The sequence below is a fragment of the Leptonychotes weddellii genome, chromosome 6 (assembly GCF_054177405.1).
Source record: "Leptonychotes weddellii isolate Sample4059 chromosome 6, ASM5417740v2, whole genome shotgun sequence".
In the NCBI taxonomy this organism is placed as follows: Eukaryota; Metazoa; Chordata; class Mammalia; order Carnivora; family Phocidae; genus Leptonychotes; species Leptonychotes weddellii.
The window spans coordinates 6,902,849-6,922,548 of NC_138374.1; the positions used below are offsets into that span (position 1 = coordinate 6,902,849).

Genomic DNA, 19,700 nt, shown 5'->3' on the forward strand with positions numbered 1-19,700 from the left:
GCTCGCGTGAGCTTTTTTTTTTTTTTTAAGATTTTATTTATTTACTTGACAGAGAGAGACACAGCGAGAGAGGGAACACAAGCAGGGGGAGTGGGAGAGGGAAAAGCAGGCTTCCTGCCGAGCAGGGAGCCCGATGCAGGGCTTGATCCCAGGACCCTGGGATCATGACCTGAGCCGAAGGCAGACGCTTAACGACTGAGCCACCCAGGTGCCCCGATATATAAAATATTTTAAAAATAAATGAATATATATATATACACATAGTTGTTTATATTTAAGAAATGAAAAGGTAAGCCATAATATTTATAAAAAGGGCTCCAATGAGATGATTAGAAAGAGAAAGAAAAGGACAGAAGTTCTACTTCCTTGACTATCTCTTGTTTTGTGGATTTGATTTTGAAGCCAAGTAAATATTTTACATAACTATAAAAAAATGTAAATGTTGAAAACCAGTTCCCTAAAAATTACAAGCAAATTCAAAGAGGGTCCTGTTGGTGCCAGACCATCCAGACAGAACTATACCTGTGGCTCTAGAATAGAGCATTTTGGCTGTAAATCTCTAGAGGGAGGTGCTCTATACAAAAAAAGAACTGTCCAAACAAGAAATCTTCAGCAATAAGGGTAATTGGTCCCATCAGACTCAGCGATCAGTCGGGACAGGGATACTGACGGCCGTCCAGTCACTGGGACCCCAGCCACAACAGTGTCCCAGTCTCGGGGCACTGCTAGCCCCGTGGCAGCACCACACTGCTCATGTTTGGTTCTTTCCCACAGTTTCTGAGATTCAAGACTCCCACGTGTACTATGGACGGAAACAAATGGCCTGATTCTGTTGGTATCCTTGAGAGCCAAGATTTTTGATGTGGAAAAAGGAAATACAGAGAGAAGACTGATGAGGTCAAGTAGAAACCCACAGGCCTGACGCATCAGAGGTTTCAGTACGAACTCCAGATGCAGTTCATGTTTAAAGATAGATACTTTTCTGAGCCTTAGTGACTAAAAAGGCTCAGAAAAGGGGTGCCTGGGTGGCTCAGTCGATTAAGCACCTGCCTTTGGCTCAGGTCATGAACCCAGGGTCCTGGGACCCAGCCCCACATCGAGCTCCCTGCTCGGTGGGGAGTCTGCTTCTCCCTCTGCTCTGCCCCTCCCCCCACTCGTGCTCCCCCCCAAAATAAATAAATAATCTTAAATTTAAAAAAATAATAATAGGGCGCCTGGGTGGCTCAGTTGGTTAAGCGACTGCCTTCGGCTCAGGTCATGATCCTGGAGTCCCGGGATCGAGTCCCGCATCGGGCTCCCTGCTCGGCAGGGAGTCTGCTTCTCCCTCTGACCCTCCTCCTCTCAAGCTCTCTGTCTCTCATTCTCTCTCTCAAATAAATAAATAAAATCTTTAAAAAAAAAAAAATAAAAATAAAAAAATAAAAAAATAATAATAAAAAGGCTTAGAAATCATGATCAGCCCAGTAGCAACAAGAACTGTTAATGTTCCAATTATGGTTTCCAAATACCATTTTCCACTAAAGGTAAGCATGGCTCCTGGGAAGAAAGGTGAATCCCAAGCCTGAGACAGGAAATGTGCAAGGCAGGTGTGGAACATCCTGTCATAACAGGAAGTAAAGAACCTCAGAGACTACTGGGGTCAGGTCAGAAGGACCCAGAGGCCAACTTTAAGGGGGTCCCACTGGTCAAAGATGAAATACTTTCTACATGAATAAGATCATGACTGCAATGGATTGAAACACATCAAATCTGCTTATGTCTATCTATTTATAGTGATATATGCAGTTTTAAATCTCCTTCATTACCTTGGAAGGATGCTAGAGAATCAACTCATTATTTTGAAAACTAATGAACAATGAGAAAGAAACAGGCATTTATCTGGAGTTCCCTATGTGAACTGTACCTCAGGGTAACAAACAGTTGGTGAGAAGTTTTCCTAGGTAGAAGTAATCCAGAGGGGAAAATGAAGAAGGAATGACAGAATTCAAAGAGCTCCATTCTACAGTCCTTGATGAATTAAAGGAGTTAGCACCAATCATGAATAGCAGCTAATAACACAAAAGGAGAAAACTGGACATTCTCAGCCTGCTGATGCAGGACACACCACCATCTATAAAGCAGTCATCAAAAAACTGAACCAGATTCTGACCAAACTTCTAGATCTAACTATCAATATTCAGAGAACAGAAGACAGAAGAGAACATGAAAGTGTACCACAGGCACAATCAACAAAATCCGGACCATGGGAAATTCCATACAACAAACCACCCAGTTTCCCCTTCATAACGTTGCAAGGAAAAACAAAAGGGAGATGGGGGGGGTGCTGGGGGGAATCAGTAGATTAAAAAACACTTGAGAATCTCATTGACCAATCACAATGCAAGAGCCTCATCTGGATCTGATTCAAACAAATTGTAAGCAACATAAAACAATTTTAAGACCATGAAGGATATGTGAACAATGACTGGATATTTGATGATATTACGAAATTATTGTTGGTATTATTTAGACATGGCAATGGCATTATCTATGATTTTTAAAAGAATTCCTATCTTCTAGGGACACAGAAATATTTACAGATGAAGTAAGGATTTCTGGGATATGATTCAAAATAATTTAGGGGAGAAGAACGGATGGAGTCTAGATTAAACAAGCGGCTATTAATCTTGAAGATTAATTAATGGCCAAATATGGGACAATCTGAGCAACAAAATTAATAACAATAGGAAAGGACTGTAACTTAGGGAATAAAACAAATATCCTTGAGTCCATGTTGGAATAAATGAATCAATGGGGAAAAAAAGGAAAGCTCTTTCTTATAGTCAATTCGAGCTAATAAATATAGAAGGAATGATAGAAATATAAATTCATTGTTTGGCAAACACCCTGTAATAACTGCTTCGGTAAGAATTATCAGTGGACGCAAACATTAAGAGGGGAAAAGAATGATGGGAAAGCGGCTATTTATACAGTCAACATGCTTTCCCACAAGATACTTATTAGTTAAATGGGACAAGTAGTAATTCTGCAGTGTGGAGAACCCTGGCACAGATCACCTCCGACACGCTGATCAAAGTGAACCTCAGCCAACGACGGGGAGACGTACCCTCATGTGCCTCCTGATGGAATGCACCAAGAGGGCACAGCACTGTTTCTGGGACATTCCTGCCAAAAATGCGTAACCTAAAATTAAATTAAATCATGAGGAGACACGAGGAAAAAAACCAAATTGAGGGATAGTCTACAAAATAACCAGCCAGTACTCTTCAAAAATGCCACCGTCCTTAAAGACTAGAAAGACTGAGGAACCGGCCCAGAAGGAAGGACCCTGGGGGATCCCATTGCAATAAGCAACGTGTCCCAGACAAAGACGCTGGTGGGCTGGCTGATGACATCTGATTTTATCACTGATCAATGACTGTTATGTAAGATGTTAGCGTTTGGGGAAGCTGGTGTAAGGGCATAAGGAAATTCTTTGTGCTAATTTTGCAACTTTTTTAAGTGTGAAATTCTTCAAAATGAACAGTTAAAAATAAGCTTTTTCTAAGTGGTTGTTAGTTGATCGTTAGCGAAGCTCGGTGATGGTACCTAGGAGTTCATTATACTACTCTACTTGCATAGTTACTTGAAATGTTCCATGCTAAAAAGTTAAAATGAGAAGTTTCGGAGACAAAACCACCACATGCAAGATACGGACCCTGTCTGGATTTGATTCAAACAAATCAACATGAAAGAACATTTCTGAGACAACGAGGGAAATTTAAATTTGATTATTGGATAATACTAAGGAATCACTGTTGATTTTGTAGGTAGATTTTTTCCCATTGTGATAAAAAAAAAACACACACACACACACAAAATCTACCAACGTAAGCATTTAAAGCGTACAAATCAGTGGCATTAAGTACATTCACAATATTGTATGACCGTCATCCCTGTCCAGGTCCAGACGTTTTTATCACCCCAAAGGGAGACTGTCCCCATCAGCAGCCCGTCTCCACTCCCCCTCCCCCAGCCCCGGCAACCACTAATCTGTTCTGTATCTCTGATCTGCCTATTCGGGACATCTCATATAAACGCCATATAACATGTAAAATGTGGCCCTTTGTGTCTGGCTGCCTTCATTCACCATGATGTTTTCTAGGTACATCCACAGTGTAGCATTTATCAGCATCTTGTTCTTTTTATAGCTGAAATATCCCATTGTGTGAATAGACCACATTTTGTTGATCCGTGCACGTGCTGATGAACATTTGCATTATTTCTACTTCTTGGCTATTGTGAACAGTGCTGCTGAATATTCATGCATAAGTTTTTGTTTGAACACCTGTTTTCAATTGTTCTGGATGCGGTCGTAGGAGTGGAATTGCTGGGTCATATGGTGCTTCTGTTTACCTCATCCAGAAGCTGTTTTCCAGAGTGGCTGGCTCCATTTCACATCTGGCCAGTGTCCCCACATAAGGGTTCCAATTTCTCCACATCCTTGCCAATGCTGGCCATCTTCCATTGCTTTTGCCTTTAAAATTATTATGGATAGGGGTGCCTGGGTGGCTTAGTCTGCCTTCGGCTCAGGTCATGATCCTGGGGTCCTGGGATCAAGTCCCATATCGGGCTCCTTGCTCAGTGGGGAGCCTGCTTCTCCCTCTGCCCCTCCCCCCGCTTGTGCTCTCTCTGTCAAATAAATAAATAAATAATCTTTTAAAAAAATTATTATGGATGACCATCCAAGTGGGTGTGAGGTGGGATCTCACTGTAGTTTTGATTTGCATTTATTTCCCCAATGACTAATGACAATGAGTATCTTTTTGTGTGCTTTTTGGCCATTGTTAGATGTATTAACATAATGTAGTTAGCTCAAAAATAACCATCTTTTTTGGAAAGACGTACTACAACATGAAAGGATACAATAACAACAAATCTGGGATTTAAAATACAACAGCAAGGAGCGCCTGGGTGGCTCAGATGGTTAAGCATCTGCCTTCGGCTCAGATCATGATCCCAGGGGCCTGGGATCGAGCCCCACATCAGGCTCCCTGCTCAGTGCAGAGCCTGCTTCTCCCTCTCCCACTCCCCCTGCTTGTGCTCTCTGGCTCTATCTATCTCTCTGTCAAATAAATAAACTCTTCAAAATACCATCAACTTTTAAAAAAATAAAATACAACAGCAAAAAAAAAAAAAAACCAAGTTAAAAAAGAAAAAGGAAAAAGAAGGGAATGTGGCAAAATCTTTTAATTGTTAAATCTGAGTGATGGATATATGGGGAGAATCCCTCTGAAATATGCCACAATAAAAAAAGAAATTCTGCCCTAGGAAACAAAGTCGTGAAAACCCAGGGTGGTTAAGCCTGTGGTCTTTGTTCATTCAAAACACAAGCTTCTCCTCTCCTACAAGGCTCACAAGGCATTTCCTGGGTTCTTCCTGGGGACCCCTGACTCCCTGTGCCCTGACATTCACAGATGTCAAGGAGGCTTGGGGGCAGAGGTTCTAGACTTCCGGGGCGGACAGCCAGCCTTCTCCATGCATCGTGAAATACCAGCGCTCTAGACAGGAACACGTGGGAAATTCGGATCCAACAAGAAGGGAGCACCACAGTGATCCTGGGGGTACTTGCCTCACCGCAGGGTGCTGACAATGTCCCCAGCATCATGTCCAAAACAGACATCAGGGCAGCCTTAGCCGGCTGCAGACATGTGCCCACTGTCTTTTCAACGACGCTCTCCGTAAACCACCTGCTGCTGGGGACCAACTCCACATCCCCTGGGAAATGGGGGGCCCTGTGGACATCAAAATCGTAACTGCTTTTTTTTTTTTAAAGACGTATGTTGGGAAGGCCATCTGTCTCAAAAACAGTCATCCCGTAAGGGTGGCAAGATGCATGATTTTATTCTTACATATTTGAATCTTGCTACGTATTGTCTTTTCAATGAACTGTTGTTTTTTTTTTTTATGGAAAAGTGTCCTCTTATCATTACTAACGTAAGCATTTGATGTCAAAGAGACGAAGGTAGTTTTACAAACTCAGAATGTTTGCAAGGACATAAAATTTCCATTTTATCGTGGTTTTCTGCCACACTAGCTCAAATGCACTTGTCTACAAGCAGCCCCGCATGGCCCCTTCGGAGTTATTTCAGGCAGCTTCAACATGGGACTCTGCCCAACACTCTGAGTCTAGAATAAACATATTAAATTGTAATTATTAACTTTTCGCTGGATGGGGTAAGAAATAAAGTCATCAGGTGATGGGACAGTCATCAGGTAGGACTGTTAATTTCCAAGGAAAAACTTGGTTGAAATGTTTCTTCTGATACAGTAGTTACAAATTAGAGTTTTCGAAAAACAAGGGCAGAACCAAAGTGCAGTGAAAGAAATTTCTGCAGCTTAGGCCTCCCATAGCCCTAAATCTCTGAGAGCAGCAAGGCAGAGCACCTTTCCTGCAAATTAAGGTTTCCAGGATTTCCATGTAGTTGAGCTTTCAGAGATAACCACTCAAGACGTATCATTAATCTATACATTATCTCAGCTCTGGTTGTCTTTTTCTTTAAGATTTTGTTTATACAAAAAAAAAAAATTTTTTGTTTAATTATTTGACAGAGAGAGAGAGGGAGAGAGGGAGAGAGGGAGGGAGGGAGGGAGCACAAGCAGGGGGAGCGGCAGGCAGAGCAGGCAGAGGGAGAAGCAGGCTCCCAGATGAGCAGGGAGCCCAATATGGGGCTCGATCCCAGGACCCTCGGATCATGACCTGAGCTGAAGGCAGACACTTAACTGACTGAGCCACCCAGGCGCCCCAGCGGTTCTGGTTGCCTTAATTATGCCTGCAGAGTGAGATGGCCATCCAAGTCCAAAGGCAGAGGGAGAACACACACACGGCTATGGTCATGGGCAGGGACCGACTGGAAAAGCCCAGGCTGGCTGGGCTGGTGCAGCCTCGTATGAGCTTTTCTTCCACGGAGGCAGAACCGAACAGTCCTGCCAAGGAGACCGACAGAATAAGGACAGTCAATGTAGGAAGACGCAGAGATATTCTTCTCCCCCACGTCTTCCCTGCCACTCGGACTCTTTAAAAGGTAAGTGGTATTAAGAAAATTCAGTTGTGGGATGCCTGGGTGGCTCAGTCGGTTAAGCGTCTGCCTTTACCTCGGGTCATGATCCCAGGGTCCTGGGATCGAGCCCCACATCAGGCTCCCCGCTCAGTGGGGAATCTGCTTCTCCCTCTCCCTCTGCCCTTCCCCCCTGCTCATGCTGCACACTCTCTCAGGTTGTCTCTCTCTCTCAAATAAATAAGACCTTTAAAAAAAAAAAAAGAAAGAAAATTCAGTTGTGTGTGTTGTCTTCCACGGTGCTCTAGAGCTGCTCCATTTCTTCTTGCTTCTGATTTGCCGTGTCATCCTAGCCGCCTGCGGTACCATATGAGGAATCCCGTCAATAATGGGATGGGCTCTTCCCGATTCTTCATTCATCAATTCGTTGGTCGATGTTTCATATCTGAGCCGCTTCTCAGAGGGCAGGCACACCAGGAACTCAAGCAGCGCCCGGTGGAAGGCGCGGGGCGGATGCCCTGTCCTCTTGCTCTTGACTGCTGACCTCCGCCACCCAAACGCGTGAAGGCACCTCCGGGCCACCGCAGGTGATGGCGTGTACCCCGCAGACTGAGGCGAGCACGGTCTGGCAGCCCACGACCCTCGGCCAGCCCCCCACGCCTTCCGCCCATCCCCAGGCTGCCCGCTCCTCGCCTCTTCTGCGAACTATTTTTAACACGTTGGTAGGCTGGTCAATTCTTATCCTTCCAGAGAAGAAGCAGATGTCACTTAGAAACGGCCACAGGCCTTTGTGTCTTACTCTTATGCTGAAACTAATTTAACTGCTTGAAAGCATTCAGTGGGCCTCCTCTGCGGTCCTTCTCCCCCTTCCCAGTAAAATCAGCTCTCATGGGTGGAAGGGCCCACGCCTGGCTGCCCAGCCAACCTCCACAGGCTGCCCGAGCCCTCCAGCCCATGCTCCGGGCCGTCCCCGACAGAGCGGCTTCCACACACACACACTCCCCTGAGAGACCACCCTACCTCGTGGGCTTCCACCCCCATCTCCTTCAGGGCCAACTGGAAGTACTCAGGAGAAGGTTTCCCCACCACTTCGGCTTCGATTCCACAGGCATACTGGGAAAAGAGAAAAGGACACAGCACGAGTTGAGGATGAAGCCAAAGGCGAATACTGCTCCGAAGGCCTCCCTCTGGGGAATCAAGGGAAAAGTGCCCCAAATGTGCACCCACGGGCCAGGGGCCTCCAAGAGGCAGGACGCTTGGGCTGAGAGACACATCTCAGAGGCAAGAGCATCAGGATGCTCAGGGCACCCCCACCAGGCCCCCTGACATCTGCTCAAAAACCTGAGCACAGCAGGAGGTGGGCCACCCCCCCCCCCACCTTGGCTGGTGCTCTCATTTGCGTACTTGCTTCTCCCATGCCCCCAACTCTGTCACAGGCCCTCCAGGGGAAAAGGCCCAGGGCTCTATCTGTTAGTCTGCCCAGCCCTCCCACCTAAGTGCGGGTAGGCAGGAGCCTATGTACCAATGAGGATGGCCGGTCAGCTGACCTGGGGCGGCTGAGCAGGCATGGGTCAGAGTGGGCCCTGGGGAGCCCCATCTGGGCCCAGCCCTGGAAACTGGAGGACGGAGTCAGGAGGGAGTCCCATTAGGACACATCAAGCTCAAGGTGTTGCAGATGAGCAGGGTCAGGGATGAGGCAGGTGGCCCGCACAGAGACGGAAGCCGAGAGTCTGAGAGGACAGCAGCAGTGAGCAGGCTGGAGGCCAGCCGGGTCCACGGCAGGCGGGCTAGGGTGTGGGGAGGAGCAGGAGGGACAGGAGGGCACAGTGACAACCAGGGCGGCTGACGGGCCACGCTCTGGAGCAGAGGGGGCGCTCAGCTTGAAGCCCCGAACAGGAGGCCCTACTTTGGAAACAGAAGAGGCGATTCAGACATGGAGTACACCCCCTTCTCCAGAAAGACCAGAAACATCCCAGACAGCCCTGAGATCTGAAGAAGGCACAGACAGACTCAGGGCAGGTACCTCGAGCGCCTTCATGTAGGCACCGACGTCCAGCATCAGGCCCGAGGTCTCCTTGTAGTAGCGTCTACAAAAGAGCAGGAGGGAACAAAGTGAGCTGAGCCCGGGAGCTGTGCTAAGAGAAACTGCCCTGTCCTGGTTCTGCCAGCTCAGGAGAGCAGAGCCAAGGGTGAGGGTCAGTCCAGACGCCACGCTGGGAACGACCGACAGAGGTCGGCACAACAGAGCCCAGCGGCGTGTCACCGTGCCCGGGCAGGAGGGACAGTGGGCCAGCAGCTCTCAGTCCCAGTGGCCCCCTGCTGCCAGCCTTATGGGGACCCCAGGGGCACACGGATCCTGTCAGCAACAGAAAGGCAAGTGGCCTGTGTTCTGGGAAAGGGCAGAAGGTCCACAGAGCATGTGGTGAACCCCTACCTGCTAATAATTAACCCTTAATTGCTGCCCGAAGAAAACTCCATTAGTTCCATGGCACCCCGCAGCATCTCCGATTAGCCAGAAGTCGAGGTGCCAGGTTTCAGGGGCGCCAGATGGTTTCACGAGAGGACAACTCTCTCTTCCCTGTCTCACTGGAGACCGCCACTGCTCGGCTTGCGGGACTGTGCCTTTCTGAGGACAGGCCGTGAGCCCTGCGCTGGCCCTGGCCTCCACCGTCTGGCCCACCCCGGGCCACACAGACCCCTCAGGACACGTGGTGGACCAAGCCCGGTTCCCTCGGAGCAAAGCCATTTGACTATAAAGAGGGTCAAAGGTAGTTTAATCTGTGCCGCTCAAAAGACAGGGTTAATGGGAGCCCAGGACTGTTCAAATGTTTTGAGACCCATCACGTCAGGTGTCCTCTCTTTCCCATGCCCTTTGAGTCGGAGAAACATTGAACAACGCGTACGCAGAGACCCAAAGAAAAGAGAGTGAAGCACGCTGACTCCAGGGCCCAAATCCAAGCTCTACTTCTTTTTAACTGTGGGACTTTGGGTTGCTCAAGTCCTCTGGGCCTCAGTTTCCTAATCTGTAAAATGGGGGGGGGGGGGCAGGGGCCCCAGTGCCCACCTCATGGATTGTTGCGAGGCTCAAACAAAATAATGCATGCAAAGTTCTTAACATGACGTCTCACATGCAGACACCACTCAAAAAATATTAGAAAATATTATTATTCTGTTTACCCAGACCAGGCTACAGGCAGTAAGCTATGAGCTGGGCCAGAAAGGATGAACACAAGTCTTTCCCATCTGTGGGAGTCGCAACCTGTTCTGTGCCTACTGAAATGTTAGAACTGAGCTTCCCAGGAGCTGCCGCAGGGCTGTCCCCTTTCTTCCAGCTCTGCGCACCCAGGAGTCCCGCCTGTTCCTCTTGGCCCCACCTGAGGCCCTGAAGGCTGCAGGAGCCTGACCGCCTGCCCACACTCACCCAGCACTCAGCATTCTCTGGCTCTGCAGGCCAGCCTGCAAGGCTTTTAGAATCAACCAGCAGCACTGCTGAGGACCCCATGGGCCAGACGATGCTGCAGGCCCAGACTTCAGCTTCGTCCCCTCGCCCTCTGTGTGCTGACTGCTGTGGGAAGGGAAGAAGGGGGCAGTGGGAGCCCAGAAGGGACAGGAGGGGGACCAGGGAGGGCCTCCCTGAGGAAGGGACATGTCAAGGTGAGCCAGGGACAAAGGACAGAGGTGAGGAGAGAATGCAGAAAGCACAAGAGAGGCTGACCCAGAAGCCAAAGGACAAATTAAAAACAACGCCACCTTGTTGCAACAGGCACAGCTCTGTTTGGAGTTGAGGATTCTGGGGGCCTCTGGCCAGTGCCCTGGGCCAACTTGAGCTGGGTGTACCTCCCTTTGGAAAAACCTTCCAAGGACACCTCCACGGCACAACTTCTGCCTGGCCCATACTCCCCAGTCTTTCTTCCCAAGTGACAGGAACCTGGACTTTCTGAAGTTTAAATTTAGTCCCGATGGAAGGAAAAACCTGAGCATGCAGCTTAAAATACACAATCAAAACCTTGTCTTTGTTACACTCATGTCTAGAGCCTAAAGAAAAAACTGACTTCCATAAATCAAAATTAGAAACCTTACAATTTCTTTTTTAACTGAATCTGGGTTTGTTTTTACAGTGTCCAGAATTTCCCTTTATTCCTTACTCATTCAGGAAAACCAAAAGCCACCTTGAAGGCCATCTGTTAGCTGAAAACATTTTTAGAGACACAGGAAATACAAGTACCTAAGTTAATTTTTTCTAAATATAAAGGCCCAGGTTATTCCCAAAACCTAAGAGATCTGATATCCTATCTTCTGTTACTGGCACCACGAAAGCAACAGGAGGCCTGGCTGGAATGTGAGTGTTCCAGCCACAAACTAGAAACTGGGGATGCTGGGGAGACAGGACAGGGCTGGGGGCAGAAGCAGTCAGATAGATTTTATGCTTTATTCTTCTGCCCTTCCGATTATTCAGCACGACCTCCCTTCAAAATGACCACTTGACCTTTCCCACAAGAACCATTAACCTTCCATAGTCTGTCGCGTAAACAGCTTAATTTTCTGACGGCAGCATGACAGAAGAAATTACAAAGGCAATTCCCACTCTCGGTCCAAACAGATGCCAAATGTAAATCACTCCATTTCCAGGAGGAGGACATTCTGCCCCAGTGCCTCCGCGATCCTGCCTCCTTGGGGGCACCGTGCGGCCCCACGCTGGTGGAGGACGACCCCTCGCCGTCCATGCCCCCCACTTGGACAGGACAGCAGCTCTTCATGGGTCCTTGGGCTGTCCCAGTGCTGACCTGGGCCCGAAAGCTCTCAGTTCCTGTCCCTCGTTTCCAAGCGCCCAACCCATAGCCCAAGTCAGAAGCCCCATTAAGTCAGAGGCACCCCTAATCGCTTATTTGTAAAACCAGCCCTTGCCTACTCTTGAATTTACTGCAGAATGACGAAGCTAAAAAGCAACTGATTCTGTTTCTTTTTCTTTTTCAACAACATATCTACTTTGACCACTACCCACAATCTGGAACAATAAAGTTTAACAATTAGGGACAATTTTAAAGAAAAAAGTTTTAACGTAAATCAGTTACAACAGGGCTTCTTAATTATGCTGTTCTCCAGTGAGGGGCTGGTGATCTTAGGGACGCCTGAAGGACCAAGCCCGGAACGTAAGGGAGGTAAGCAGGCCAGGTTCCACGGTTTATAGTGCTCTACACCGTAGAAGGTTGTGAGGTCAGAAAGGGGCTAGGATGGTGAATTTATTTGTCAACCTGACTGGGCCGAGGTGCCAGATATTTGGTCAAACATTATTCTGGATGTTTCTGTGAAGGTCTTTCTTGGGTGAGATTAACATTTAAATCAGTGGTCTCTGAATAAACACATTGCCCTCCATTCTGTGGTGGGCCTCCTCTAATCAGTTGAAGGCACAAACAGAACAGTGTGACCTCCCCGAGCAAGAAGGAATCCGGTCAGCAGAGAGCCTTCGGACTCGGACCATATCTCTTCACTGGGTCTCCAGCCCGCCAGCCTGCCCTGCAGATTTTGGACTCACCTAGCCTCTCTTGGTTGTTTCTGGGACGAATCCTGACTAATACAGGACACATTCTATTTGCATGATAAACACACTAGAATATTTTTAGTTCCTAAAAGAAATCTGTCCTCTCATTCCTGAAATCTCTTCTGTTCGTCTGTTTTGACAGAGACATAGCCATGAAAAAATACCATGCGAAAAACAACCAAAACAGTGCACGTAAAGTGAGAGCAGACTCTGAGCTTGGTGAAGGGGACAACAGAAGTGGTGGGGTCTGCGGTCAGCTGGAATTAATGGAGGCAGTGGCCTCAGCTAAGCTTCTGGGTGTGGTGGAATGTGGGGCCCTGAACTATTAGATCTTCTGATTTTTTAAGAAGAATCCAGAAATCTGTGTATTTTATATAAAATCTCCCATTTTTAAACACGCCTCCCCCGCCCCCAATTTAAGATCTTGTGAGGGCCAAACATCTGCTCTCGAATGTAGCCTGGAAGTGACAGGATTTATTGGCCCGGGACCCTGGCTTACTTCACCTCCTTAGGCCTCGATAAGCCCACCTCCAAAATGGCGCTGCTCTTGCCTACAGCTCACAGGGTTGTGGCGGGAATGAAACAAAATGGAGTACATAAAGTGCTCAGCAATGGCGCTTGGACGAACAAAAGGTCCCTCCCTTGACTACTCCAATAGCCAGCCCCATCCAGCGGACACAGGGAGGGAGTTCCCGATCAGCAGAAGCACCCAAGCTGGAAAAGGCTTCCCCAGACACGGCCCCCAAATCCCTGCCAGGCACGAAAAGCTGGGGCAGGGCTCCAGAGGGTCCCTGCAACTTTAAGAGCCCGTGACTCAAATCCTAGTGCCGCTTCTGGTGATGACAGAGTAAGTCTGCACAGCTTTCTGGAAAGCAACTTGGCAACATGTATCAAGAGCCTCGGATACGCACATCATCCTAAACGTGAAGATGCTTATCTCGGCCTTACTCTGGCAGAAGATCAGAAACCACCCAATAATGTCCATCAACAGGCATCGGTTTAAGAAACTACAGGATATCCTGTAAAAAAGATTACAGCAAAACTGTGCCACAGAGACATTTATTTATTGAGTTGAAAGTTGTTCACAAATTATTATCTGGTGAACAACAAAAACCCGGGTGACAAAACTAGGTCAGGTTTGATACTGATGCTCCGAGTACGTCCCTTTGTAATGATTTCTTTGCACCAGAAACCACTTGGAAGAAACACACCAACGTGCTGACAGCTGTTAACCTGTGCAGTGGAATGGGAATATTTTCTGTTTTCTTCTTTCTGCTCATCTGTTTTCTCTCATTTTCCTTCCACGAACATGCGCGGTCTTGGTGGTAAAAGAAGTTGTGAAAAATAACCAACATGGTTGGCTTGGGTTTTTTTAAAGAAAGAGACAGTGAGGACTGTGCTAAAGACTCAGGCAAAAATGCTGGCAACAAAATCAGGACTTTACAGAGACTGTGCTCTGCGGCCAGAGATGTGCAGCCTGGCCCAGAGCATTCCTCCAGGCCCTCGAGCCTCCTCTTTACTACTTAGGTGTCCCCTGGAGATAATCCTTCAGTGCCTTGTGCTGTATCCTGTGCAAACACACCTAACCTTGGGACAGTGAGCACCTGCGCTCTGAGACCTCGACGGGGCCTCCGTCCGCAGCGACCCTCCCCGGCCCCAGCCTCTCCCAGCCCAGCGTCCACACGGAAGCCTGACCAGCCAGCTCCCCCGAAGTCAGAGGATTCTCATTTCCTCACAAATTATTAAAAGAAAGGAAGGATGAAGGAAAAAGCGAGAAAAAAGCAGGGAGGGAAAAGGAAGGCAGCCTGTGCCCACCCCACACCCACTTTTCTGCACTGTATACTGATTCTGTAAGCCAGAGACCCACAGAGCGTCGTCCAAAGCAGCCGGAAACATTCTTCCTGAAGCTGACTTACCCTTTTCCCAGAGAGATGAGCACAGGCTTTTCCAGATCCATGAGCACCCGGAAGGCTTTATTCATGTTTTGGTAAGAAAAGCCTTCTCCAGCATCTGCAATGACCACACAGTTGGGGTTGGACGTGTCGATCTGATCAAATTCTGAGCGGACTCCTGGAAAGAAAAAGAGGGATAAAGCCCTGGGGAGATGTGGCCTATGTCCCGTCTCCTACCAGGGACACCTTCTGTCTGCCATGTGGGCCCTGCCCCTTCCTCAGACGTGCTTCCTGATCCTCCCAGCTGTACTGGAGGTGGGTAAGGAAGGGGTTTTACTCCCATTTTACAGATGAGGAATTCCACTCCCCACAGTTAGGATTTGTCAGGAGAAAGACGGCCCCGTCCCTGGGGCTCCCACCCCAACACTGGCATTACCCCAGGGGCTACTCAGTTCAATCCCCCAGGCAGGAAACCCATAGCTCCGCAAGTGAGAAGGGGCATTTGCCTGGAAGACACAGATTCCCAGATGTCGGGTGAAATGAGGCTGCTGGCAACCTTTACAGGGTCGGTACTGCTGGACCTAAACTGTAAAGACCATCGAACATTCCAGCCCAACCCCATGGAAGACAGGAGAGCCGGGACATACAGACGTGCTGAGAGGAGTAGCAGCTGATCCCTCCTGCTCACCAATACCCTTAGCAAAGCCTCTTCCTCCTTTGCCTTCTCTGCCCTCCCCTATTTTATGTCATTTTTAAAGATTTTATTTATTTGTCAGAGAGAGAAAGAGCACAAGCAGGGGGAGCGGCAGGCAGAGGGAGAAGCAGACTCCCCGCTGAGCAAGGAGCCCGATGCGGGGCTCTATCTCAGAAGCCCCAGATCATGACCTGAGCCGGCGGCAGACGCTTAACTGACTGAGCCACCCTGGCGCCCCTACCCTCCCCAATTTTAAATTAAAACCGAGAACGCTGCAAGGCTAAACTGAGTCATCGGCCTTATGTCTTCAGTTCCTAGGATGAAACAGACTCTCAGCTATCTTGGTATTAGATATTGACCTTGCTGGATTAACAAATGGAAGTAACCACATGATATCACTTCCAACCTGCCAGAATAGCAAGAATTAAAAAGACTGACACTGCCAAGTGCTGGTGGGGAAGCAGAGCGGCTCTAAGAGCTAGCTGGCCAGAATGTGAAATGACAGCCCTCTGGGGAAAGGCTAGCCATTTCTGATAAAACTGACAGCCACCTACCCTGCGACCCAGCAATTCCACTCCTAGGTATTTACCCAAAAGAATTGCAGAGAGGGGTGCCTGGGTGGCTCAGTCCTTAAGCGTCTGCCTTCGGCTCAGGTCATGATCCCAGGGTCCTGGGATCAAGCCCCGCATCGGGCTCCCTGCTTGGCCGGGAGCCTGCTTCTCCCTCTCCCACTCCCCCTGCTTGTGTTCCCTCTCTCACTGTCTCTCTCTCTGTGTCAAATAGATAAATAAAATCTTAAAAAAAAAAGAATTGGGGCGCCTGGGTGGCTCAGTTGGTTGAGCGACTGCCTTCGGCTCAGGTCATGATCCTGGAGTCCCTGGATCGAGTCCCGCATCGGGCTCCCGGCTCGGCAGGGAGCCTGCTTCTCCCTCTGACCCTCTCCCCTCTCATGCTGTTTCTCTTTCTCTCTCTCAAATAAATAAATAAAATCTTAAAAAAAAAAAAAAAAAAAAAAGAATTGCACAGAAACATTCGTAGCGGATTTCCTCCCTAATAGCCTGAAGTTGGAAACAGTCAGGTGTCCTTCAACAGGGGAATGGACAAAGCGTGGCATATTCACTTAATGGAATAGCACTCTGCAACAAAAAAGAAAAAAAACCTACTGATAACTGCAACCATACAGGTCCATCTCAACAACAGTATGTTGGGGCTGCTCAGACCCTGCAGATTCCAAAGAAAGGTGGTCCTCAGGGTACCTGGGTGGCTCAGTCGGTTAAGCATCTGCCTTCAGCTCAGGTCATGATCTCAGGGTCCTGGGATCGAGCCCCAGGTCGGGCTCTGCGCTCAGTGGGGAGTCTGCTTCTCCCTCTCCCTCTGCTCCTCCCCCTACTCATGCTCTCGCACGTTCTCTCTTTCTCTCTCTCAAATAAATAAATAAAATCTTTTTAAAAAAGAGAGAGAGAGTGTTTTTGTAAGCCTGAGGCCCTGGGGGGCTGGAGACTAAGTAGCCAAGGTCAGTCCACAGGCGCTACGTGCCTACCTGACCAACCCCTACTCAAAACCCGACACAAGGATCCAGTGAGCTCCTCTGGGTGACTACATGTTGCAGGTATGGTCACACATCTCGGCTGGGAGAATTAAGTGCGTCTCAGGGCAACTCCATGGACAAGGACTGCTGGAAGGTCATGTCCGGATTCTCCTGGAGTTCGCCCACACCTCTCTTCCCTTTGTTGAGTTCAATCCATGTTCTTTCACCGTGCTAAACTATAACTGAGTCTGACAGCTTTTCTGAGCCCTGTGAGTCCTCCCAGCAAATTGTCAAGCTTGAAGGTGGTCTGGAGAGCCCCTGACACAACTAGATGCTGCATGATACTATTTATATAAAAATCTAAACGAGGCAAACTTATTCATGACGAAACAAATCAAAATAGTGGGTGCCTCCAAGAGCGTAGGGGATGGGGACTGACCGGATAGCACGTGAGGGAACTTTCAGGGTGCTGGTAAAGTTCTAGATCGCATCACAATAGGGGTTCGGGATACACAGACGTGTGCATCTGTCAAAACTCAGCAGAAGTACACCTGAGATTTTTGCATTTCATTGTACATAAATTTTGTATCAAAAGAAAAAAATGTAAACAGATGTTGAACTCTAGTTAATGATGTGCTGAAGTGTTTTCGAGATGTGTACCAATGTCTGCTATTTACCTTGAAATGCATCAAAAAGATAAGATAATGGGGCGCCTGGATGGCATAGTTGATTAAGTGTCTGACTCTTGATTTCGGCTCAGGTCATGATCTCAAGGTTGTGGGATCCAGCCCTGCGTTGGGCTCTGCGCTCAGCGAGGAGTCTGCTTAGAGTTCCTCTCTCCCTCTCCCTGCCCCTCCCCACTGCCACATAAGCACTCTCTCCCTCTCTCTCTCATTCTCTCTCTCAAATAAATAAATAAATCTTAAGAAAAAAAGATAAGATGAAAAGATGGACAGAAGAATGGGTAGACATAACGAAAATATAGTAAAATGTCACTGGTAAAGTCAGGTGATGAGCATACAAATATTTCAAGTAGAATTCCTTTAGCTTTGCTGTATGTTTGAAAATTTCATAATAAAATGTTGCAGGGGGTGGAATTCATCAACGATAAAACCTGGAAAAAGATTCCAAGTCTGAAAACAGGCATATTTATGGAAAACAGATGCAGGAGTGCATCTGGCTTCCCCTCCAGCCTGCTCAAGCTCTAATATCGATTAATGCCCCCTTCAAGGCAAACACTGAATTTCCCTCCCCTTCCCAGCTCATTCCACCCCCATTCCTCCCTTTTCCCCAGGGGTGGGGATTTTCTTTCTTAAGTTTTTCTCTTTCTTTGAAGACCTGTTCTAAAGACACTGGCAGAGATCCCAGATCACAGAGGAAGGATTTTGAGAAAGAGGATTTCTAAAGGCTGGGCATATTGCCCTCAACTGGCTCCAGAGCTATGGATTTGACACTCAGGCCTTTCAGGGAGCACCCTCAACCTCTGGGGGCCCCACTCCTGCCGGGAGGCAGAAAAGTATGCTTGCTTCTGCCAGTGGTTTGTAAATAAAAATACCCGGTGCAGGGGAAGAAAGAGGGCTCAGTGCAACGACAGGGAAGTGTCCTGAATTCTGAAGAAGTGCTTATGTTTCTTCTTTTTAAATATTCAGAAGGCACCAGATAATACTGCTCCTTCCACTTCTTTCCAGAAAAACTCTCCACAGAGGGTCAAAAGGGCTCTTTCCTTGCATTCAGACAAAGATCAGGATGTAAACCTTGTGCCATTTGCCAGAAAGCAGGGCTGGTATTCACAAGTAGAGTTCAAGTTCAGGGTTGGGGGAGGGGGACAGAGGAGGTAGGGGGAGTGGAGGGGATGGGGGGTGGCAGACACAAACCTATGGACTTCAATCTAGCCCCTCATCCTCCTTCCCTTCCTTCCCCTCCCCCCCCCCCACCCCACAAACCCTAGAAGCTAAAATTTTGCCCCTGTGACAATTCCCTGCCCTCCTGGTCCATTCTAGATCAAAGAAATCAGGCTCAGGGTTTTCCTCTGCAAAAACCGTTCCATCTGGAAACTGCCTCTAAGGATCCTCTGGTACTCAGCCAGGGATGGAACGGGTCTGGTCCCCAGCAGGGAGCCCACGAGGTTTCCACCCCACAGGCCCATGAGCCAAGTGTTCATGTCCTCCCCAGTGGTTTGACCCAGATGAGAGGGACACCGTCCCTCAGCCCCCACCTGGAAAGGAGGCACCTTGGCCCCCACCAAGCCCAGGGCCCAGCAGGCCTACCGTCATGAATAAGCAGGTGTGGCCGCAGGCCTCGCTCCTTCAGGATCAGGGAGGTGGCTGGGGCCGGGGAGGTGACCTCGCCCTCGGAAATGTCGAAGCCCTGGCGTTGAAGAAGCCCCACCAGCTCTCTCCGGGACTTCTGCGAATCGTTGGTGCAGAACCTCACCTTCAGCTGCGAGCGCTTCAGTCTGGAAGTGGGAACACGATAGGCAGAAGGTACTGTCAGACTTGGAGCATGGGGCCTCCAAGGAGGAAGCCAGGTTACCTCCCAAGGGCAATCAGGACCGCCAGCGGGGGCTAGACCACCGTGGCTCCCTGAGGCCGGCCTCGGCTGACCCCGGGGTCTGGATGGGGTTGCTGAGCTGGAGCTGACCCCTTCCGGGGAACCCCGACCCTGCCCCACAACCCTCCTTTCCGTCCTCACTGAGCCTGTCGCCAGGGACATGTCTCCACTCCCTCCACCTGGGACACGTCTCTGTCCCCACTCTCTCTGCCTGGGACACCCTCCACTTCTTCATCTGAGACACATCTCCACTCCCTCCACCTGGGACACATCTCTGTTCCCTCTCCTGGGACATGTCCCTACTCCCTCCACCCGGGACACATCTCCACTCCTTCTGCCTGGGACACGGTGCCTCTCTACACGTGCCAATTCTCCCATCTCCCGAGACCCACCAGGTATCTCCCCTCCACCACTCCATCCCCTTGGCCTGGCTAGAGGTCTCTCGCGAACGTCCGCAGCA

The 19,700-nt window shown here is 48.8% G+C and overlaps 2 protein-coding genes across 3 annotated transcripts in view; both read right to left on the reverse strand.

Moving 5' to 3' along the window:
• LHPP (phospholysine phosphohistidine inorganic pyrophosphate phosphatase) overlaps window positions 1-19,700 on the reverse strand; it is a 68,972-nt gene that overhangs the window by 46,933 nt on the left and 2,339 nt on the right. Inside the window, exons 2-6 of one of the 2 annotated variants that reach the window (XM_081823325.1) lie at window positions 18,958-19,145; window positions 14,493-14,646; window positions 9,061-9,124; window positions 8,058-8,150; window positions 7,057-7,394 (exon numbers count right to left, since the gene is read on the reverse strand). In XM_081823325.1, coding sequence (XP_081679451.1) covers window positions 7,287-7,394; window positions 8,058-8,150; window positions 9,061-9,124; window positions 14,493-14,646; window positions 18,958-19,145 — 607 coding nt within the window. In that variant the 3' untranslated portion in view covers window positions 7,057-7,286. Of the gene's footprint in view, window positions 1-7,056; window positions 7,395-8,057; window positions 8,151-9,060; window positions 9,125-14,492; window positions 14,647-18,957; window positions 19,146-19,700 lie in introns of those variants that run through there. The other variant, XM_081823326.1, reaches the window with a different exon arrangement.
• Window positions 1,448-7,057, reverse strand: LOC145722115 (phosphatidylinositol N-acetylglucosaminyltransferase subunit Y-like; the record flags this gene model as incomplete). The annotated part of the gene is made up of 1 exon (XM_081823327.1): window positions 1,448-7,057. A coding segment is annotated over one exon (255 nt), but the record flags the coding sequence as incomplete, so codon positions are not given.